Source organism: Schistocerca gregaria, chromosome X (assembly GCF_023897955.1).
Source record: "Schistocerca gregaria isolate iqSchGreg1 chromosome X, iqSchGreg1.2, whole genome shotgun sequence".
Lineage (NCBI taxonomy): Eukaryota > Metazoa > Arthropoda > Insecta > Orthoptera > Acrididae > Schistocerca > Schistocerca gregaria.
Window position 1 is genome coordinate 753,077,013 of NC_064931.1, and position 21,147 is coordinate 753,098,159.

The window sequence follows — 21,147 nt, forward strand, 5'->3', positions numbered from 1 at the left end:
AACTTGGCAACTTCGCCAGGCTTCCGTACTTCATGAATGAACTACTTCATTTGAACACTTCACGGCAAAGAGTGAAATTAACGACGTAGTTCACGGGAATGAACGAGTTCGACCCATCTCTAGTTGTACCCAAAAGCATCCCACACCATAAGGCGAGTTGGCGCTGTATGTCTCTTGCAAATGCAGTCACTGTGATGCCACTCCCTTGTCTGCAGCGAACCAAAATGAAGCCTTTATTTTCAAACAAACAGAACCTGGATTCGTCCGAAAACACTTTATGGTGCCATTCCTGTCCCCAGTGACGTAGTTCCACACCATTGCCGTATAGCATGTTTCCGCACATTCGTCAAAGGTAGACGAAGAAATGGACTACGCCCACGTAACTCATGCCGTAATAAACGTCGACTGACTGTCACTCCTCATAACGTACGATATGTTACACTATTACTGTGTTGCGCCAGAGCCATGGAAGACGCAGATCTGTCCCTCAATGCCATTTGGATGAGATGTCGATCTTCTTGATGGGTGGTCTGGGTGGTGCGCCCTCACCCATCTCTTCGTGTTCTACGGCCTTCCATGAACCATTCTGCACACACCCATTGCACTGTCGCAACACTTCGTCCCACACGAGCAGTAGTTTCATCTACATCTACATTTATACTCCGCAAGCCACAAAACGGTGTGTAGCAGAGGGCACTTACCTCTCTTTCCTGTTCCAGTCGCGTATGGTTCGCGGGAAGAACGACTGCCGGAAAGCCTCCATGCGCGCTCGAATCACTCTAATTTTAGATTCGTTATCTCCTCGGGAGGTATAAGTAGGGGGAAGCAATATATTCGATACCTCATCCAGAAACGCACCCTCTTGAAACCTGGACAGCAAGCTACACCGCGATGCAGAGTCTGCCACTTGAGTTTGCTAAACATCTCCGTAACGCTATCACGCTTACCAAATAACCCTGTGACGAAACGTGCAGCTCTTCTTTGGATCTTCTCTATCTAATCTGCCAACCCGACATGGTACGAATCCCACACTGATGAGCAATACTCGAGTATAGGTAGAAGGAGTGTTTTGTAAGCCACCTCCTTTGTTGATGGACTACAATTTCTAAGGACTCTCCCAATGAATCTCAACCTGGCACCTGCCTTTCCAACAATTAATTTTATATGAACATTCCACTTCAAATCATTCCGTACGTGTACTCCCAGTTATTTTACAGAAGTAACTGTTACCAGTGTCTGTTACACTATCATATAATCATACAATCAAGACTCCTTCTTTCTATGTATTCGCAACACATTACATTTGTCTATGTTAAGGGTCAGTTGCCACACCCTGCACCAAGTGCCTATCTGCTGCAGATCTTCCTGCATTTCGCTGCAATTTTCTAATGCTGCAACTTTTCTGTATACTACAGCATCATCCGTGAAAAGTCGCATGGAACTTCCGACACTATCTACTAGGTCATTTATATATATTGTGAAAAGCAATGGTCCCATTACACTCCCCTGTGGCACGCCAGAGGTTACTTTAACGTCTGTAGATGTCTCTCCATTGAGAACAACATACTGTGTTCTGTTTGCTTAAAACTCTTCAATCCAACCCCACAGCTGGTCTGATATTCCGTAGGCTGTTACTTTGTTTATCAGGCGACAGTGTGGAACTGTATCGAACGCCTTCTGGAAGTCAAGGAAAATGGCATCTACCTGGGAGCTTGTATCTAATATTTTCTGGATCTCATGAACAAATAAAACGAGTTGGGTCTCACACGGATGGATACATCACATTCTCTCATACCAGTAATACGCCCTCTTTCAAACTCACTGATTTAACGATTCGGTTCGCGCGTAGGAATGTGAGGAATCCAGCACGTCTGCTCAAGTTAACTGAGCCATTACCTTCGGCTCATAGCGACAATGACAGCCGCAGGCAGTTTTTACTGGTAGTTGCTGTTGCGCCGCGATATCGATGTTGACCTTGAACCTGAGAACCGCCATCTTACAAACGCTAACCATTTCTGCAGACCATAGTAATGTACGTCTCCTCTGAATATGAACGTCCTGTCTCTAGTCGTTCAAAGTGTTCTATATTTTCTGAAAATGAGTGAATTAAAATGAGTCTCAAAGCCGTAAAGAGATTCACGCAACAAACTGTAATCGGCATAAAGCATCAGAAAGTACATGGCAAGCATGCAGATATACTCATAATCATTTCCTTTTGAACTTAAATGCATCAGGTCACAATTTATTTCTCATGTTGAAGGATTTTTCGATTAAGGATTAATGGGAGAGCTATGTTGCATACTGTGGAAGAACATGAAAAACCATCAAAGATAGTAAGTACACTACTGGCCATTAAAATTGATACACCAAGAAGAAATGGAGATGATAAACGGGTATTCATTGGACAAATATATTATACTATAACTGATATGTGATTACATTTGCACGCAATTTGGGTGCATAGATCCTGAGAAATCAGTACCCAGAACAACCACCTTTGGCCATAATAACGGCCTTGATACGCCTGGGCATTGAGTCAAACAGACCTTGGATGGCGTGTAGAGGTACAGCTGCCCATGCAGCTTCAACACAGTACCACAGTTCATCAAGAGTACTGACTGGCGTATTGTGACGAGCCAGTTGCTCGGCCACCATGGACGAGACGTTTTCAATTGGTGAGAGATCTGGAGACTGTGCTGGCCAGGGCAGCAGTCGAACATGCATCCAGAAATGCCCGTACAGGACCTGCAACATGCGGTCGTGTATTATCCTGCTGAAATCTAGGGTTTCGCAGGGATCGAATGTAGGGTATAGCCATGGGTCGTAACACATCTGAAATGTAACGTCCACTGTTCAAAGTGCCCTCAATGCGAACAAGAGGTGACCGAGACGTGTAACCAATGGCCCCCATACCATCACGCCGGGTGATTCGCCAGAAATGCGATGACAAATACACGCTTCCCATGTGCGTTCACCGCGATGTCGCCAAACACGTATGCGTCCATCATGATGCTGTAAACAGAACCTGGATTCATCCGAAAAAATGAAATTGGTGCACCCAGGGTCGTCGTTGAGTACTCCATCACACGCGCTCCTGTTTGGGATGCAGCGTCAAGGGTAACCGCAGCCACGGTCTCCGAGCTGATAGTCCATGCTTCTGCAAACGTCGTCGAACTATTCGTGTAGATGGTTGTTGTCTTGCAAACTTCCCCATCTGTTGACTCAGGGATCGAGACGTGGCTGCACGATCCGTCACAGCCATGCGGATAAGATGCCTGTCATCTCGACTACTAGAGATACGAGGCCGTTGGGATCCAGCACGGCGCTCCGTATTACCCTCCTAAACCCACCGATTCCATATTCTGCTAACAGTCATTGAATCTCGACCAACGCGAGCAGCAATGTCGCGATACGATAAACCACAATCCTTTTTCAAAGTCGGAAAGGTGATGGTAAGCATTTCTCTTCCTTACACGAAGCAACGCAACAACGTTTCACTAGGCAACGCCGGTCAGCTGCTATTTGTGTATGAGAAATCGGTTGGAAACTTTCCTCATGTCAGCACGTTGTAGGTGTTGCCACCGGCGCCAACCTTGTGTGAATGCTCTGAAAAGCTAATCATTTGCATATCACAGAATCTTCTTCCTGTCGGTTAAATTACGCGTCTGTAGCACATCATCTTCGTGGTGTCGCAATTTTAATGGCCAGTAGTGTAATAACATTAAAAATAGCAGGTTCTAAGTTGATATCATGCAGTTCCTCCTCTTACAGTCCTTGGCGGAATTTAGTGTGTTATACCGTGCAACTACAACTTTACAGACTATTACCAATTTTATTACAATTCCAATGTCTGTAATTTTTATCTGTATCTCTTTGTAAAGTATTTTATATGACGAGAGCAATTTTCTCGTAAATCTAGTCATCTGTTACTACATGGAATTTATTTGGTTTTTTGATGAAGACACCTTAGTCGGTGTCGAAGCCACGTTACAATAAAGTCTTGCTGTAATCGTTGGGCTATATTATACAAATCATATTCTTGTATGGTTGCTGCTCACATAAATGTTCAAAATTGTTTTATGTGTTATTAATTTTACGGGTATTTCTTTTATTTTTGAATTAATTAGATGTTCTTTTATTAAATGTCGAAATATGTTTAATGATTTGTTTGCCATTTGACAGAAGAAAGAGTTAATAAACGCTTTGTGTTAATATCCTGGTTAAAATTATCCCAAGCACCTTACCACATCCTAACTCCCCCTTCGCTCCAATTATGGTTATTATCTAGTTCTAGATTTCTTGTTTTATGTGTACTTTGATTACTTTACAGTTGTCAGCTCCAACACAACCCCATTATGTTCGAGTTCATTTTCTTAGAAGAGATTTTGTTCAAAGCATACCTTAATGGGTATATTACGCTTTACGTGATAATACATCCAGATAAGATACTCACCACTTGTTTGCACCCTCCTGTAAAGAAAATAACCTTCAATGTTGTCCTCACATTTTTTCCTGGCGTGTATGGCTTTTGTGATACGCCGAACAGCGTGCAGTAATTGGGAGAGGATAGGACGCCTCACATCATCCGTTGCCAGCGTTGTCGCGTTCCATTCCGTGTCGTTCAACCTTTCAAAGTAAATTGGAGTCAAAAAATGGTTCAAATGGCTCTAAGCACTATCGGACTTAACATTTAAGGTCATCAATCCCCTAGACTTAAAACTACTTAAACCTAACTAACCTAACGACATCACACACATCCATGCCCGAGGCTGGATTCGAACCTACAACTGGAGCAGGAGCGCGATTCCGGACTGAAGCGCCTAGAACAGCTCGGCCACATCGGCCGGCAACATTGGAGTCACCTCACGTAACAAACGATATTCTGAAAGTTAACTGCCTTTTGTAGATCATAATAATTATAGTTTTCCCATTCTGAAGTTTTTATGTTTTCCTTTGATAGAGGTGCCGAGGTCATTAAAGATGAATCATGGTATTAGCGTGAGTTATTCCGGTGTAAATTATGGGTGGTATGCGAGTCTACTGACACAGTGTTGTGAAGTGAGTGGTTTCTATTGAAACACAAGAATACCCGTACACATACTCATCCAAAACTACGAGCGGACTAGGTCATGCTCTTGTACATGAGGATCATTACATTCGTATGCCTTTACAGAATACGCAGATATCCATAAACAATGTATTCACAGGTTAATGTTTAAATTTCATAACCAGATGGTGACCCTCTTTATCACTTCATGTAAGTCTTCCAGGCTTCCTTTAAAACAGTATATCTCAGTATCTGTTTCTCTGCACCATAGTCGCATTCAGTGCTTTCACTATAGCCCCTCTGCTTCAAGATGTGGCCGCATCCCCCTTGTGCTGTTCTGATGTAGCCAAGTCTTGAGCGTTTGCGACGAGGAAGATCAAACTCTTCTTCAGTTAGTAGAGTCTGGACCAGGCTATTTAGAATTGAGTTCTTATGGAAATCTGTCTTCTTAAGAATTTGCATCTTGGCACATTTGATTCTGAGGTTAGTAGAAGCAATATTGGACGGAAGAGGCGCCACTTAGTGGGTGTTGGCCTGGCAGTCCCCTTAACGGTTCTCATAGCCTCCTCTGTCTTATTTGTACGTGTGCCATTTTCCTATGTAGGGGCACAGTATTCATCAGCTGAGCACATAAGTTAAACTGCAGGATTACTCCCCAATTGTACTGGCAATACGGTGCAGTAGATTTACTGGTGAGCTAAGCTTCTTTGACAGGTTCGTGTATGCTGCATAAATAACAATCACAAGTAGAGGGAGCCACACAAATGTTATCGAAGTAGTTGTGGGAATTTTTGATCCCATCCAATGGCATGTGTAACTGCCTCTGCGACTCTTTATTATGGAGATGAAACACTGTGACCCCTGTTTTCCTTGGGTACTCTTTCAGTATGGTGTTAACGTGGGAGGCTAAGTCGACGCAGGCAGGAGATTGAATGCTGTGACCCCGACTTTGCTTCGGTTTACCTGGAGCCTCGTTTTGTGAAAGTACTCATTCAACACGGTGTCAACTTGGGAGGCTACCTCGACCTATATTTTTTTTAAAGACCCTCCCGGGCCGCTGAAACTTCAAGGTCACTACCCAAGCACCGTACAGTTGGTAGTATAACTAACAGTCCGCAGCTCGTGGTCGTGCGGTAGCGTTCTCGCTTCCCGCGCCCGGGTTTGATTCCCGGCGGGGTCAGGGACTTTCTCTGCCTCGTGATGACTGGGTGTTGTGTGATGTCCTTGGGTTAGTTAGGTTTAAGTAGTTCTAAGTTCTAGGGGACTGATGATGTTAAGTCCCATAGTGCTCAGAGCCATTTTTTTATAACTAACAAACAAGCGAGGAACTGGAGGCGTTGCGTCTTCTGAACCAATAACAGCAGCGAACAAAAGCCGGTTCCGGCGTCGACGCTACCACGTTGCCAGCTTCCGTGTAAACATTGTATGAGGGCTATCCACAAAGTACATTACGTTTTGGAATTAAAAATAAATAAAGTATTGGAATTTTTTTTATTATATGAAGGTGAAAGCCACACTTAAATACTACTTTTCTACATAGTTGCCATTTAAATTAAGGCACTTATCGTGATGATGGACGAGCTTGGAAATTCCTTCGTCGTAAAATTCGGCCGCCTGCGCCTTCAACCACGTGGTTACCTCTTCTTGAAGCTGTGCGTCGTCATCAAAACGCTGCATGGCCAACCACTTCTTCATTGCTGGGAATAAGTGGAAGTCGCTCGGTGCAAGGTCGGGACTGTACGGGCGTTGTCGTGAATCAGCAAGATCTTTGAGCCCAACTTTCCCCTGCGCTTGTTTTGTATTGCTCTTCTGAGGTTGTGCAGAGTTTGGCAACACCTTTGAATGTTTATTGTAGTGCCTACTTCCAGGAAATCCACAAAAATCACACCTTTTCTGTCCCAAAAGACAGTTGCCATCACCATCCTTGCCGACATTGTCTGCATGCATTTCTTGGGTTTTGGGGGGGGGGGGGAATTTGTGTGCCCCCACTGCATTGACTGCAATTTTGTCTCGCAGTTCACATGCTTAACCCATGTTTCGTCACCAGTAACGATGCGATCGAGTAATGAGTCGCCATCTTTCTCGTAAAACGTTAACGCTGCAACCATTCGCTGATTTTTGTGAATCTCTGTCAAGATTTTTGCTATCCACCTTGCACAAAACTTGTGGTAACCAAGCTTTTCGGTAAAGATTTCGTGCAACAAACTTCGTGAAATTTGTGGAGAACTCATAGAGTGTTCCGTTATTGTGAAATTACGGTTTTCACGGACCGCGGCATCGACTTTTTCGACAAGTTCGGCAGTCAATTTGCTGGGTCTTCCACTTCGCTCTTCGTCGTGAACGTTAGTACGGACATTTTTAAATTTTATGACCCATTGACGCACTCCGCCTTCAGTGATTATGTTGTCCCCATACACTTCACAAAGCTGCCGATAGATTTCTATCGGTGTACAGTTTTTTGCAGTCAGAAACCTTATTACAGCACACACTTCACACTTTGCGGCATTTTCAATTAACACTGACATTTCAAACTGTCACAGTAACTCAACGGAGTACAGCACGAACCTCTCACTAGCACGGCAGGATGCCGACTAAGTGGCGGAATGCCATGACACCAAGATGGCCGCGCTAGCCCCGCCCCTAACGGACACAAACGAAAACGTAATGTACTTTTTGGATAGCCCTCGTATGTTAGTGCGCGAACGCCTGCTGTTGTGTTGTGTTACCGCCTCGACTACGGTTTTTGTTTGTTTAACAATGTCACCAAAACAATGTCGTTCACCAAGCGACAATCTATTGCGCCGTGCAGTGCCATTAAATAGTCAGGCTTTGCAATTGTACGGAGTTCGTGTGAGTTTTACGAGCAAGAAAAAGAATTTGTTTCTGTTCATGGGCATGCGTTGATTCCTGCCGATAAAGTTTTAAGGAGTACTTCGAAAACTCTAGGACTCAGTGAAAGAACAGTTATAAGGAAAGGGGTGCTACTTCAAGATTTACAAAACAGTGAAGTAAACAGTATGTAAGAAAGTCCCTGGGGAAGAAACAGTATGTTTTTAAGTATTCCAGGCAAGTAAAAAAAGCAGCCTCGTCCTGTTACAGGTATTAATTCTTTCCAATCCGATGCAATTCAAATGGTTCGAATGGCTCTGAGCACTATGGGACTTAACTTCTGAAGTCATCAGTCCCCTAGAATTTAGAATTACTTAAACCTAACTAAACTAAGGACATCACACACATCCATGTCCGAGGCAGGATTCGAACCTGCGACCATAGCGGTCGCGCGGTTCCAGACTGTAGCGCCTAGAACCGCTCGGCCACTCCGGCCACCCCGATACAATATGTCGACACATATAACAGGAAAGAATACCCCACAATATCGAAGTTGCTGATTTCTTTAAAAGATAGTGAACTTTTCTCAGGGAGGAAAACGTCACTCAAGATGATATTAAAAAGCATGGGCTTCAGTTTTAAAAAGTTAGATGGACGAAAACTGTTACAAGAAAAAGCACATGTCATTGCAGCTTGTACCATTTTCTTACACAAAATTGTAGGAAAGGACATACACTCAGTCATATGGTTAGACGAAACCAGGGTCAACGCTGGAGAATCAGTTGAGAAATGCTGGACAGATGATGCTCCGAATAGCAGCGGTCATCAGCCAACAGGAAGAGGATCCCGATTAATTGTGGCCCATACAGGATCTTCAAACGGCTTTGTGCCTGAAGGACTTCTAGTTTTTCGATCGACCGCCCACGGTTTCTACAGTGGTTTAAAAACTTGTTGCTCCAGTTTAGTGTTCCGACAGTTTTTGTGACGGACAATGCACCGTACCATTCCGTGATTTTAGAAGAAACTACCACCACTAGTGACCGTAAAGAAACTATGGTGCAGTGGTTGCAGGCGAGAGACATTGCTGCTGACATGAGCATGACAAAGCTGGTGTTATACTCGCTCGTGAAACAAATTAAGCCTGTGGCGCCTAAATACATCGTAGATGAAATTGCAAGCGAACAGGGTCACTTGTGTAATTAGGCTACCGCCTTATCACTGGCATTTTAATCCAATTGAATTGGTTTGGAGTGAAGTCAATGGGTACATTAGAAGTAACAACAAGACTTTTACTATAACGGAAGTGGAAAGACTGCTACGTGAAGGTCTTCCTACTGTAGACGCTACCTCATGGAGGAAAAAAGTAGACATTGTTGCTAAACTGATAAGAGAAGCACAGACTCTAGATAGCATTATAAATGAAAACGAACAATTAATGATTTCTCTTAATGATGATGGTGATGACGAAGACGAAGAAAACGGTTTTGGCGCCGATTACGATGGTAGTGAAGGAGAACTGGATGGAACTGCCCCATTGACATCGTAAACTGGTGAGTGTAAATGTATACAGAATTAATTCTTTCTCTCTGCAATCGGGTAGGTTATGCATGTTTTGCTTTATTTCTTTGTTGCTCCAGTTTAGTGTTCCGACAGTTTTTGTGACGAACAATGCACCGTACCATTCCGTGATTTTAGAAGAAACTACCACCACTAGTGACCGTAAAGAAACTATGGTGCAGTGGTTGCAGGCGAGAGACATTGCTGCTGACATGAGCATGACAAAGCTGGTGTTATACTCGCTCGTGAAACAAATTAAGCCTGTGGCGCCTAAATACATCGTAGATGAAATTGCAAGCGAACAGGGTCACTTGTGTAATTAGGCTACCGCCTTATCACTGGCATTTTAATCCAATTGAATTGGTTTGGAGTGAAGTCAATGGGTACATTAGAAGTAACAACAAGACTTTTACTATAACGGAAGTGGAAAGACTGCTACGTGAAGGTCTTCCTACTGTAGACGCTACCTCATGGAGGAAAAAAGTAGACATTGTTGCTAAACTGATAAGAGAAGCACAGACTCTAGATAGCATTATAAATGAAAACGAACAATTAATGATTTCTCTTAATGATGATGGTGATGACGAAGACGAAGAAAACGGTTTTGGCGCCGATTACGATGGTAGTGAAGGAGAACTGGATGGAACTGCCCCATTGACATCGTAAACTGGTGAGTGTAAATGTATACAGAATTAATTCTTTCTCTCTGCAATCGGGTAGGTTATGCATGTTTTGCTTTATTTCTTTCTATGAGCGTGGAGAGTGTGTTATTTGGTATGCTTAGGTTTATATTATTATACGACGTTTTTCATGCAGCTATTACTGTAACAATTTGGAACGACTTTTGATAGATATTGTCATTAACTTCGGGTGTTTTTATTTCCCGGTTTCATATACTATCAAACGCTTAGTCTCCGTCGTCGTTCTGCCCATTGTTAGAATAACGTACTTTGTTGCACTTAATGTATAAACGTTGATTGTAGCGTACATTTACAAAACGTACTTCGGAGTTGTGGACGTGTGCGGTGGCAGCTATTGCAACCTCGCAATCGCAGTGTAGCCAATCACACGCGAGCTGTCAAGTGACATGTTTCACCAGCCCAGGTATAGACAGTATGCAATCAGCTCCACACGTTCAATTTGGCCCTAGGCTTCCATAACGAAAAACAGTACAAACTCCCCATGACCCTTGTGTGCGAAGATGTTGGGCAAGGAAAATCTTGGAATGGAACCTGGATCTGTGGCGTCGGATGCTGATCAGCGGCGACTACAGGATTTGTACGTTGCCTGGCGATCGTCGGTCCCAGTGCAGGTTTCGGCCATGCGGTCACACGGTTTCAGCAGCGGAAATGGGTCCGAAATACTCAGGGCAGGTGTGATGTACGGATAACTGTCGCACCTCTTCTTGACGAGAAGAAGGGATCGGTTGGTAGGACATGTTCTGTGGCATCATTGTTGTTGTAGTCTTCAGTCCTGAGACTGGTTTGATGCAACTCTCCATGCTGCTCTATCCTGTGCAAGCTCCTTCATCTCCCAGTACCTACTGCAGCCTGCATCCTTCTGAATCTGCTTAGTGTATCCGTCTCTTGGTCTCCCTCTACGATTTTTACCCTCCACGCTGCCCTCCAGTGCTAAATTAGTGATCCCTTGATGCCTCAGAACATGTCCTACTAACCGATCCCTTCTTCTAGTCAAGTTGTGCCACAAACTTCTCTTCTCCCCAATCCTATTCAATACCTCCTCATTAGTTATGTGATCTACCCACATAATCTTCAACATTCTTCTGTAGCAACACATTTAGAAAGCCTCTATCCTCTTCTTGTCCAAAGTATTTATCGTCCATGTTTCACTTCCATACATGGCTACACCCCATACAAATACTTTCAGAAACGACTTCCTGACACTTAAATCTATATTCGATGTTAACAAATTTCTCTTCTTCAGAAACGCTTTCCTTGCCATTGCCAGTCTACGTTTTATATCCTCTCTACTTCGACAATCAACAATTATTTTGCTCCCCAAATAGCAAAACTCCTTTACTACTTTAAGTGTCTCATTTCCTAATCTAATTCCCTCAGCATCACCCGATTTAATTTGACTACATTCCATTATCCTCGTTTTGCTTTTGTTGATGTTCATCTTATATCCTTCTTTCAAGACACTGTCCATTCCGTTCAACTGCTCTTCCAAGTCCTTTGCCGTCTCTGACAGAATTACAATGTCATCGGCGAACCTCAACGTTTTTATTTCTTCTCCATGAATTTTAATACCTACTCCAAATTTTTCTTTAGTTTCCTTTACTGCTTGCTCAATATACAGATTGAATAACATCGGGGAGAGGCTACAACCCTGTCTCACTCCCTTCCCAACCACTGCTTCCCTTTCATGCGCTTCGACTCTTATAACTGCCATCTGGTTTCTGTACAAATTGTAAATAGCCTTTCGCTCCTTGTATTTTACCCCTGCCACCTTTAAAATTTGAAAGAGAGTATTCCAGTCAACATTGTCAAAAGCTTTATCTAAGTCTACAAATGCTAGAAATGTAGGTTTGCCTTTCCTTAATGTTTCTTCTAAGATAAGTCGTAGGGTCAGTATTGCCTCACGTGTTCCAACATTTCTGCGGAATCCAAACTGATCTTCCCCGATGTCGGCTCCTACAAGTTTTTCCATTCGTCTTTAAAGAATTCGTAGTAGTATTTTGCAGCTGTGACTTATTAAACTGATAGTTCGGTAATTTTCACATCTGTCAACATCTGCTTTCTTTGGGATTGGAATTATTATATTCTTCTTGAAGTCTGAGGGTACTTCGCCTGTCTCATACATCTTGCTCAGCAGATGGTAGAGTTTTCTGAGGACTGGCCCTCCCAAGGCCGTCAATAGTTCTAATGGAACGTTGTCTACTCCCGGGACCTTGTTTTGACTCAGGTCTTTCAGTGATATGTCAAACTCTTCACGCAGTATCGTATCTCCCATTTCATCTTCATCTGCATCCTCTTCCATTTCCATAATATTGTCCTCAAGTACATCGCCCTTGTATAGACCATCTATATACTCCTTCCACCTTTCTGCCTTCCCTTCGTTGCTTAGAACTGGGCTTCCATCTGAGCTCTTGATATTCTTGATGGTTCTCGTTTCTCCAAAAGTCTCTCTAATCTTCCTGCAGGCAGTATCTATCTTACCCTTAGTGAGATAACCCTCTACATCCTTCCTGTCGATCTCATTTTTGAGACGTTTGTATTCCTTTTTGCCTCCTTCGTTTACTGCATTTTTATATTTTCTCCTTTCATCAATTAAATTCAATATTTCTTCTGTTGCCCAAGGATTTCTACTAGCCCTCGTCTTTTTACCTACTTGATCCTCTGCTGCCTTCACTACTTCATCCCTCAGAGCTACCCATTCTTCTTCTACTGTATTTCTTTCCCCCATTCCTGTCAATTGTTCCCTAATGCACTCCCTGAAACTCTGTACAACCTCTGGTTCTTTCAGTTTATCCAGATCCCATCTCCTTAAATTCCCACCTTTTTGCAGATTCTTCAGCTTTAATCTACGGTTCATAAGCAATAGATTGTGGTCAGAGTCCACATCTGCCCCTGGAAATATCTTACAATTTAAAACCTGGTTCCTAAATCTCTGTCTTACCATTATATAATCTATCTGATACCTTTTAGTATCTCCAGGATTCTTCCATGTATATAGCCTTCTTTTATGATTCTTGAACCAAGTGTTAGCTATGATTAAGTTATGCTCTGTGCAAAATTCTACCAGACGGCTTCCTCTTTCATTTCTTACCCCCAATCCATATTCACCTACTATGTTTCCTTCTCTCCCTTTTCCTACGCTCGAATTCCAGTCACCCATGACTATTAAATTTTCGTCTCCCTTCACTAACTGAATAATTTCTTTTATCTCATCATACTTTTCTTCAATTTCTTAGTCATCTGCAGAGATAGTTGGCATATAAACTTGTACTACTGTAGTAGGCGTGGGCTTCGTGTCTATCTTGGCCACAATAATGCGTTCACTATGCTGTTTGTAGTAGCTTACCCGCACTCTTATTTTCCTATTCATTATTAAACCTACTCCAGCATTACCCCTATTTGATTTTGTATTTATAACCCTGTATTCACCTGACCAAAAGTCTTGTTCCTCCTGCCACCGAACTTCACTAATTCCCACTATATCTAACTTCAACCTATCCATTTCCCTTTTTAAATTTTCTAACCTACCTGCCCGATTAAGGGATCTGACATTCCACGCTCCGATCCGTAGAACGCGTTTTCTTTCTCCTGATAACGACGTCGTCTTGGGTAGTCCCCGCCCGGAGATCCGAATGGGGGACTATTTTACCTCCGGAATATTTTATCCAAGAGGACGCCATCATCATTTAACCATACAGTGAAGCTGCATGCCCTCGGGCAAAATTACGGCTGTAGTTTCCCCTTGCTTTCAGCCTTTCGCAGTACCAGCACAGCAAGGCCGTTTTGGTTAGTGTTACAAGGCCAGATCAGTCAATCATCCAGACTGTTGCCTCTGCAACTACTGAAAAGCCTGCTACCCCTCTTCAGGAACCATACGTTTGTCTGGCCTTCTAACAGATACCTCTCCGTTGTGGTTGCACCTACGGTACGGCTATCTGTATCGTTGAAACATGCAAGTCTCCCCACCAACGGCAAGGTCCATGGTTCATAGGGGGGGGCTGAGGCATCAAGGTATCACAAATTTAGCATTTGAGGGCAGCTTCGAGGGTAAAAATTGTAGAGGGAGACCAAGAGATGAATACATTAAGCAGATACAGAAGCATGTAGGTTGCACTAAGTACTGGGACATGAAGAAGCTTGCACAGGATTGAGTAGCATGGATAGCTGCATGAAACCAGTCTCAGGACTGAAGACCACAACAGCATCGGTTTGTCGATCTATGTGGTATCAGATGTTTATTCCAGTTTGGTGGAGAGCGTGTGACCATCGTATGTTGGCTGGGGCGAGGCAACACACACAGGGTTGAGATAAGTAATATTATTGACTTGGTACATATGTACCATGTATTTGTAAAAAAAAATTATGGGGTCTTGCCGCTGTAAGTGTTGATTTTAGCCTTTAACTATACCTATTTAGGCAATCTGTTTTATATTTTTTTCTGAAGAAGGCGTGGTTACCCACGCTTAAACCTATGTAAACACCAGGTAGTTTGTGCAATCGAGGCGGATTTTTCGTAATTATTTCGATACTTACGATTGCTGAGGCGCTGCAGTGCTGAAAGTTCTTAAATAAGTAATACAATGGTTGACAAAATTTTGTGACTGGTAGAAATAATTTAAAAGATAAAAAACATTACATACATATAATTATATTTTTGGAGAAATAAAGTTATGTTTGTGTTCCAGTTTGAAATATCAGAGAACGGTCATGGTTTATTGAAATTAGTGAGCGTTTCGGTCTATTCAGAGTGAATTTATGACTATTAATGTTACAATTTTCATTGCTGTTTGTTGTTGTGGTCTTCATTCCGGAGACTGATTTGAAGACTTCTCCATTGTACAGTATCCTGTACAAGTCTCATCATTTCTGAATAACTATTGCAACCTATGTTCATCATCTAAAGTTTTAACTAATCGATCCACCCTCTATCCTTCAATTTTCTTTTGTAGCCCAAATTTCATAAATTTCTATTCTCTTTTTGTCTGAATTGCTTACAGTCCACATTTCACTTTCATACAAGTCTACACTTTAGACAAATATCTCCAGAAATTAATTCCTAACACTAATATTTATATTAGATGTTACTAAATTCTTCTTTCTCAGACATACTTTTCGAGCTATAACCAGTCTGCATTTTGTATCCTCTCTTCTTCGGCCACCTTCAGTTGTTCAGTTGCCCAAATAGCAAAACTCATCTACTACTTCTAGTGTCTCATTTCCTAATCTAATTATACTTTTGAATCTCAAATATCTAACTTTCAGTGGTCTAATAAATTCGTTTAATAACTTCTGGATACCTTACGCCACACACCGTCAGGTGGTTTGCGGAGTATGGATGTAGATGTAGATGTATTCTCTGACATTATAATAAAATAAAATAATTGAATTATCCTTCTGCGCTTGACAGAACATGACAATAGTATTTGAATATTTTATTGATGTACTGTAAATGACATTTATTTAATCGCATTCACCTGACCCTGGCATAAGAAGCTGAAACCAAAATGAGATTTCCTCTCTACAGCGAAATGCGCGGATATGAAACTTCCTGGCAGATTTAAACTGTGTGCCGAACCGAGACTAGAACTCGGAACCTTTGCCTTTCGCAGGCAAGTGATCTACCAACTGAGCTACCCAAGCACGACTCAGACTCGGTTCTCACATAGACCTGTGTGAGTCAAATGGCAAAGTGTTCCTCTGAGGCTCCCCATTCGGTAACAGCCTCGGTGCTACCCGAGTAACTTTGTTGAGTACTTGTGTATCTGTGCAGAGACTTCGACACCCATTCAACAGAGTGACACTCTATTACTGCTCTATCGCCTGTTTACTGGTATGCAGAATCTAAGAGGCCTCCCAGCGGTTGCCGACCTGCAGGTGCCAGAGCAGGCGGGTAGTGTCACTGAACTGAATGTCAGTCGATGTCAGCGTAGAGGTAGGTTTTTGAAATGCTCAGGATAGTTGCGCAGGTGGCAGGGAGGGTGTTGGCGAACTCGGGAGTCTTATAGGGACCCTTTGCCGTTTTATTCACGTATGTGTCAATGTTGCATCCGACTGTGATCACGCCAAATGAGATTGCAAAGCAGGCGATTGGAAAAGCATAAACACCCTTTTCTGTTTCAGATCAAGTTCACATTTCCTAGAAGGGGTTTGAAAGGTCTTCAGTGGTTCCATCTACATGATTACTCTGCAATTCAGATTTAAGTGCTTGGCAGAGGGTTCATCGAACCACAATCATACTATCTCTCTACCATTCCAATCCCGAACAGCGCGCGGAAAAAACGAACACCTAAACCTTTCTGTTCGAGCTCTGATTTTTCTTATTTTATTTTGACGATCATTCCTACCTATGTAGGCTGGGCTCAACAAAATATTTTCGCATTCGGAAGAGAAAGTTGGTGACTGAAATTTCGTAAATAGATCTCGCCGCGACGAAAAACGTCTTTGCTTTAACGACTTCCATCCCAACTCGCGTATCATATCTGCCATACTCTCTCCCCTATTACGTGATAATACTAAACGAGCTGCCCTTTTTTGCACCCTTTCGATGTCCTCCATCAATCCCATCTGGTAAGGACCCACACCGCGCAGCAACATTGTAACAGAGGACGAACGAGAGTAGTGTAAGCTGTCTCTTTAGTGGACTTGTTGCATCTTCTAAGTGTCCTGCCAATGAAACGTAGCCTTTGGCTCGCCTTACCCACAAAATTATCTATGTGGTCTTTCCAACTGAAGTTGTTCGTAATTTTAACACCTAGGTACTTAGTTGAATGGAAAGCCTTGAGAATTGTACTATTTATCGAGTAATCGAATTCCAACGGATTTCTTTTGGAACTCATGTGGATCACCTCAGACTTTTCGTTATTTAGCGTCAACTGCCACCTGCCACACCATACGGCAATCTTTTCTAAATCGCTTTGCAACTGATACTGGTCTTCGGATGACCTTACGAGACGGTAAATTACAGCATTGTCTGCGAACAACCTAAGAAAACTCCTCAGATTGTCACCAAGGTCATTTATATAGATCAGGAACAGCAGAGGTCCCAGGACGCTTCCCTGGGGAACACCTGATATCACTTCATTTTTACTCGATAATTTGCCGTCTATTACTACGAACTGCGACCTTCCTGACAGGAAATCACGAATCCAGTCGCACAACTGAGACGATATCCCATAGGCCCGCAGCTTGATTAGAAGTCGCTTGTGAGGAACGGTGTCAAAAGCTCACCGGAAAACTAGAAATACGGAATCAACTTGAGATCCCCTGTCGGTAGTGGCCATTACTTCGTGCGAATAAAGAACTAGCTGCGTTGCAGAAGAACGATGTTTTCTGAAACCATGCTGATTACTTATCAATAGATCGTTCCCTTCGAGGTGATTCATAATGTTTGAATACAGTATATGCTACAAAACCCTACTGCAAACCGACGTCAATGATATAGGTCTGTAGTTCGGTGGATTACTCCTACTACCCTTCTTAAGCACTGGTGCGACCTGCGCAATTTTCCAATCTGTAGGTACAGATCTATCGGTGAGCAAGCGGTTGTATATGATTGCTAAGTAGGAGCTATTGTATCAGCGTAATCTGAAGGGAACCTAATCAGTATACAATCTGGACCTGAAGACTTGCCCGTAACAAGCGGTTTGAATTGCTTCGCAACCCCTAAGGTATCTACTTCTAAGAAGCTCATGCTAGCAGCTGTTCGTGTTTCACATTCTGGAATATTTCATCCATCAATGATTCCATTCATCAATGAGTGGCTTCAGGCTAGAGGCGGAATTTAAAGGTATTAGCATGGTGTGTCCTAGGGGCTGACCAATTGGTTGTGCGGTGTGGTTAGCAATGGTTATTGTCTCGGAAAATAGGAAAAGTAGACTACAGCGTAGGCGAACGCCATTCCCGCAGAGTTAACAACGGTTCCCGTCATACCACCAAAGTTAAGCACTTCGGGCTTGGATAGCACTTGCATGGATGATCATTCCGGTCTGCTGAGCGCTTTTGGCAAGCCGGGTACACTCAGCCCTTGTCAGGCCAATTGAGGAGCTACTCGATTGAGAAGTAGCGGCTCCGGCCACGAAAACTAACAATGGCCGGGAGAGCGGTATGCTTATCACGTTCCCATCCATATCCACAAGCAATGACGCCTATTCGCAGAGGATGAAGCGGTGGTCGTTCGGTACCGTTGGACCTTCCGAAGCCTGTTCGGGTGGAGTTTAGTTTAGATGACATCATACAGAAGAAATTTAAGAAGAAAAGAGGATTAGGCATACGATTATTGGTTGTGGTCCCGAGTGGCGTACGTACCACTGTACAGGGCAGGTATGAACGCAGTCGGCAGCGATGTGGCACACGAGCTGGTTACTGAGTTCCCACGCCTCGTTCTGCGAAAGATCACGAATCGCCGCCATGACGACGTCGCACTGCTCCTCGTCTGCGAGCCACGGGACTCCATCTGCAGACAGCGGCGGTTGGTAGCTCCAGGTGCCCGGTCTCATGTGCGAAACAGCTGGCACCACGGTGGACGGCGGCCTCAGGTTCTCACACGTCGCGTACAGCCTGTAATCACCTGTGAAACGTTGTTCAGTCACCTTGTGGTTTGTGCACTGACTGCTCAGACAGATCTTTCTTAATTACTTCATTACAGGGTGTTACAAAAAGGTACGGCCAAACTTTCAGGAAACATTCCTTACACATAAAGAAAGAAAATATGTTATGTGGACATGTGTTCGGAAACGCTTACTTTCCTTGTTGGAGCTCATTTTGTTAACTCTCTTCAAATCACATTAATCATGGAATGGAAACACACAGCAAAAGAACGTACCAGCGTGACTTCAAACACTTTGTTATAGGAAATGTTCAAAATGTCCTCCGTTAGCGAGGATACATGCATCCACCCTCCGAGGCATGGAATCCCTGATTCGCTGATGCAGCCCTGGAGAATGGAGTATTGTATCACAGCCGTCCACAATGCAAGCACGAAGAGTCTCTATATTTGGTACCGAGGTTGCGTAGACAAGAGCTTTCAAATGCCCCCATAAATGAAAGTCAAGACGGTTGAGGTCAGGAGAGCGTGGAGGCCATGGAATTGGTCCGCCTATACCAATCCATCGGTCACTCAATCTGTTGTTGAGAAGCATACGAGCACTTCGATCGAAATGTGCAGGAGCTCCATCGTGCATGAACCACATGTTGTGTCGTATTTGTAAAGGCACATGTTCTAGCAAAAATGGCTCTGAGCACTATGGGACTCAACTACTGTGGTCATTAGTCCCCTAGAACTTAGAACTACTTAAACCTAACTAACCTAAGGACATCACACACATCCATGCCCGAGGCAGGATTCGAACCTGCGACCGTAGCACATGTTCTAGCAGCACAGGTAGAGTATCCCGTATGAAATCATGATAACGTGCTCCATTGAGCGTAGGTGGAAGAACATGGGGCCCAATCAAGACATCACCAACAATGCCTGCCCAAACTTTCACAGAAAATCTGTGTTGATGACGTGATTGCACAATTGCGTGCGGATTCTCGTCAGCCCACACATGTTGATTGTGAAAATTTACAATTTGATCACGTTGGAATGAAGCCTCATCCGTAAAGAGAACATTTGCACTGAAATGAGGATTGACACATTGTTGGATGAACCATTCGCAGAAGTGTACCCGTGGAGGCCAATCAGCTGCTGATAGTGCCTGCACACGCTGTACATGGTACGGAAACAACTGGTTCTCCCGTAGAGCTCTCCATACAGTGACGTGGTCAACGTTACCTTGTACAGCAGCAACTTCTCTGACGCTGACATTAGGGTTATCATCAACTGCATGAAGAATAGCCTCGTCCATTGCAGGGGTCCTCGTCGTTCTAGGTCTTCCCTAGTCGCGAGTCATAGGCTGGAATGTTCCGTGCTCCCTAAGACGCCGATCAATTGATTCGAACGTCTTCCTGTCGGGACACCTTCGTTCTGGAAATCTGTCTCGATACAAACTTACCGCGTGACGGCTATTGCCCCGTGCTAATCCATACATCAAATGGGCATCTGCCAACTCCGCATTTGTAGACATTGCACTGACTGCAAAATCACGTTCGTGATGAACACTAACCTGTTGATGCTACGTACTGATGTGCTTGATGCTAGTACTGTAGAGCAATGAGTCGCATGTCAACACAAGCACCGAAGTCAACATTACCTTCCTTCAATTGGGCCAACTGGCGGTGAATCAAGGAAGTACAGTAGATACTGACGAAACTAAAATGAGCTCTGACATGGGAATGAAGGCATTGAAACTGTAACATCCGTGTAAGCGGCAGTCTACAAACGTAAGCATTGCACGGCTACAGAACAACACTGGACATAGAAGTCGTATCACGTCGTTTTGGCAGATAGGTCCTCGTTCTGATTACTGCATCACGATGGATGTATTTCGAGTGTGGTGTCTCCGATGAGAGCGAAGATCGTCACGTTGAATTTGTCGTTCACTTATATGCCCAGCACCTGGCGTCATTGTATGGGGTGCTTTTTGGTACCTACACAATACATAGCGGGTAATTTGGACAGCAGCGCTACTTTTATGATTTGCCCTGTTCTCCAGATCTGCGCAACCTTATCTTTCAACAAAATAATTCAAGATTGCATGTTGCCAATGCTGTTCCTACCTATCTCGATACAGAAGATTTCGATTGTTGCCCTGAACCTTCTATTGATCTTCCACCACGGGTGCCCATGCGCAGAGCGGCAAGGGACTGCGGTTCGAGGCGCCCCCTCCATCCCCCACCCACCCACCCACGTGCTCTGAGGGAAAATAAATAACGTGTTATTCCTTTTTTATAGAATGTGAGTACCATGGCCTAGTATTTTAGTCACAGGATGAAGTTATTAACAGGATCGAAACGTAGTTTTTATAGATAACTAAAAGTCGTCATCCGTCTTCCAAAATATTAAAAAATATTCCATATCGACTGGTCTAGTCTCCCCTTCCCCCACATACAAAGTGTCCTGTAGACATCCTTGTGTCT

At 43.5% G+C, this 21,147-nt stretch overlaps 1 protein-coding gene across 2 annotated transcripts in view; it reads right to left on the minus strand.

Moving 5' to 3' along the window:
- The window catches only part of LOC126299255 (uncharacterized), a 229,745-nt gene that overhangs the window by 105,812 nt on the left and 102,786 nt on the right, over window positions 1-21,147 (minus strand). For both annotated transcript variants that reach the window (XM_049991050.1, XM_049991049.1), the window contains exons 2-3: window positions 18,436-18,697; window positions 4,454-4,626 (exon numbers count right to left, since the gene is read on the minus strand). In XM_049991050.1, coding sequence (XP_049847007.1) covers window positions 4,454-4,626; window positions 18,436-18,697 — 435 coding nt within the window. The remainder of the gene's footprint in view (window positions 1-4,453; window positions 4,627-18,435; window positions 18,698-21,147) is intronic.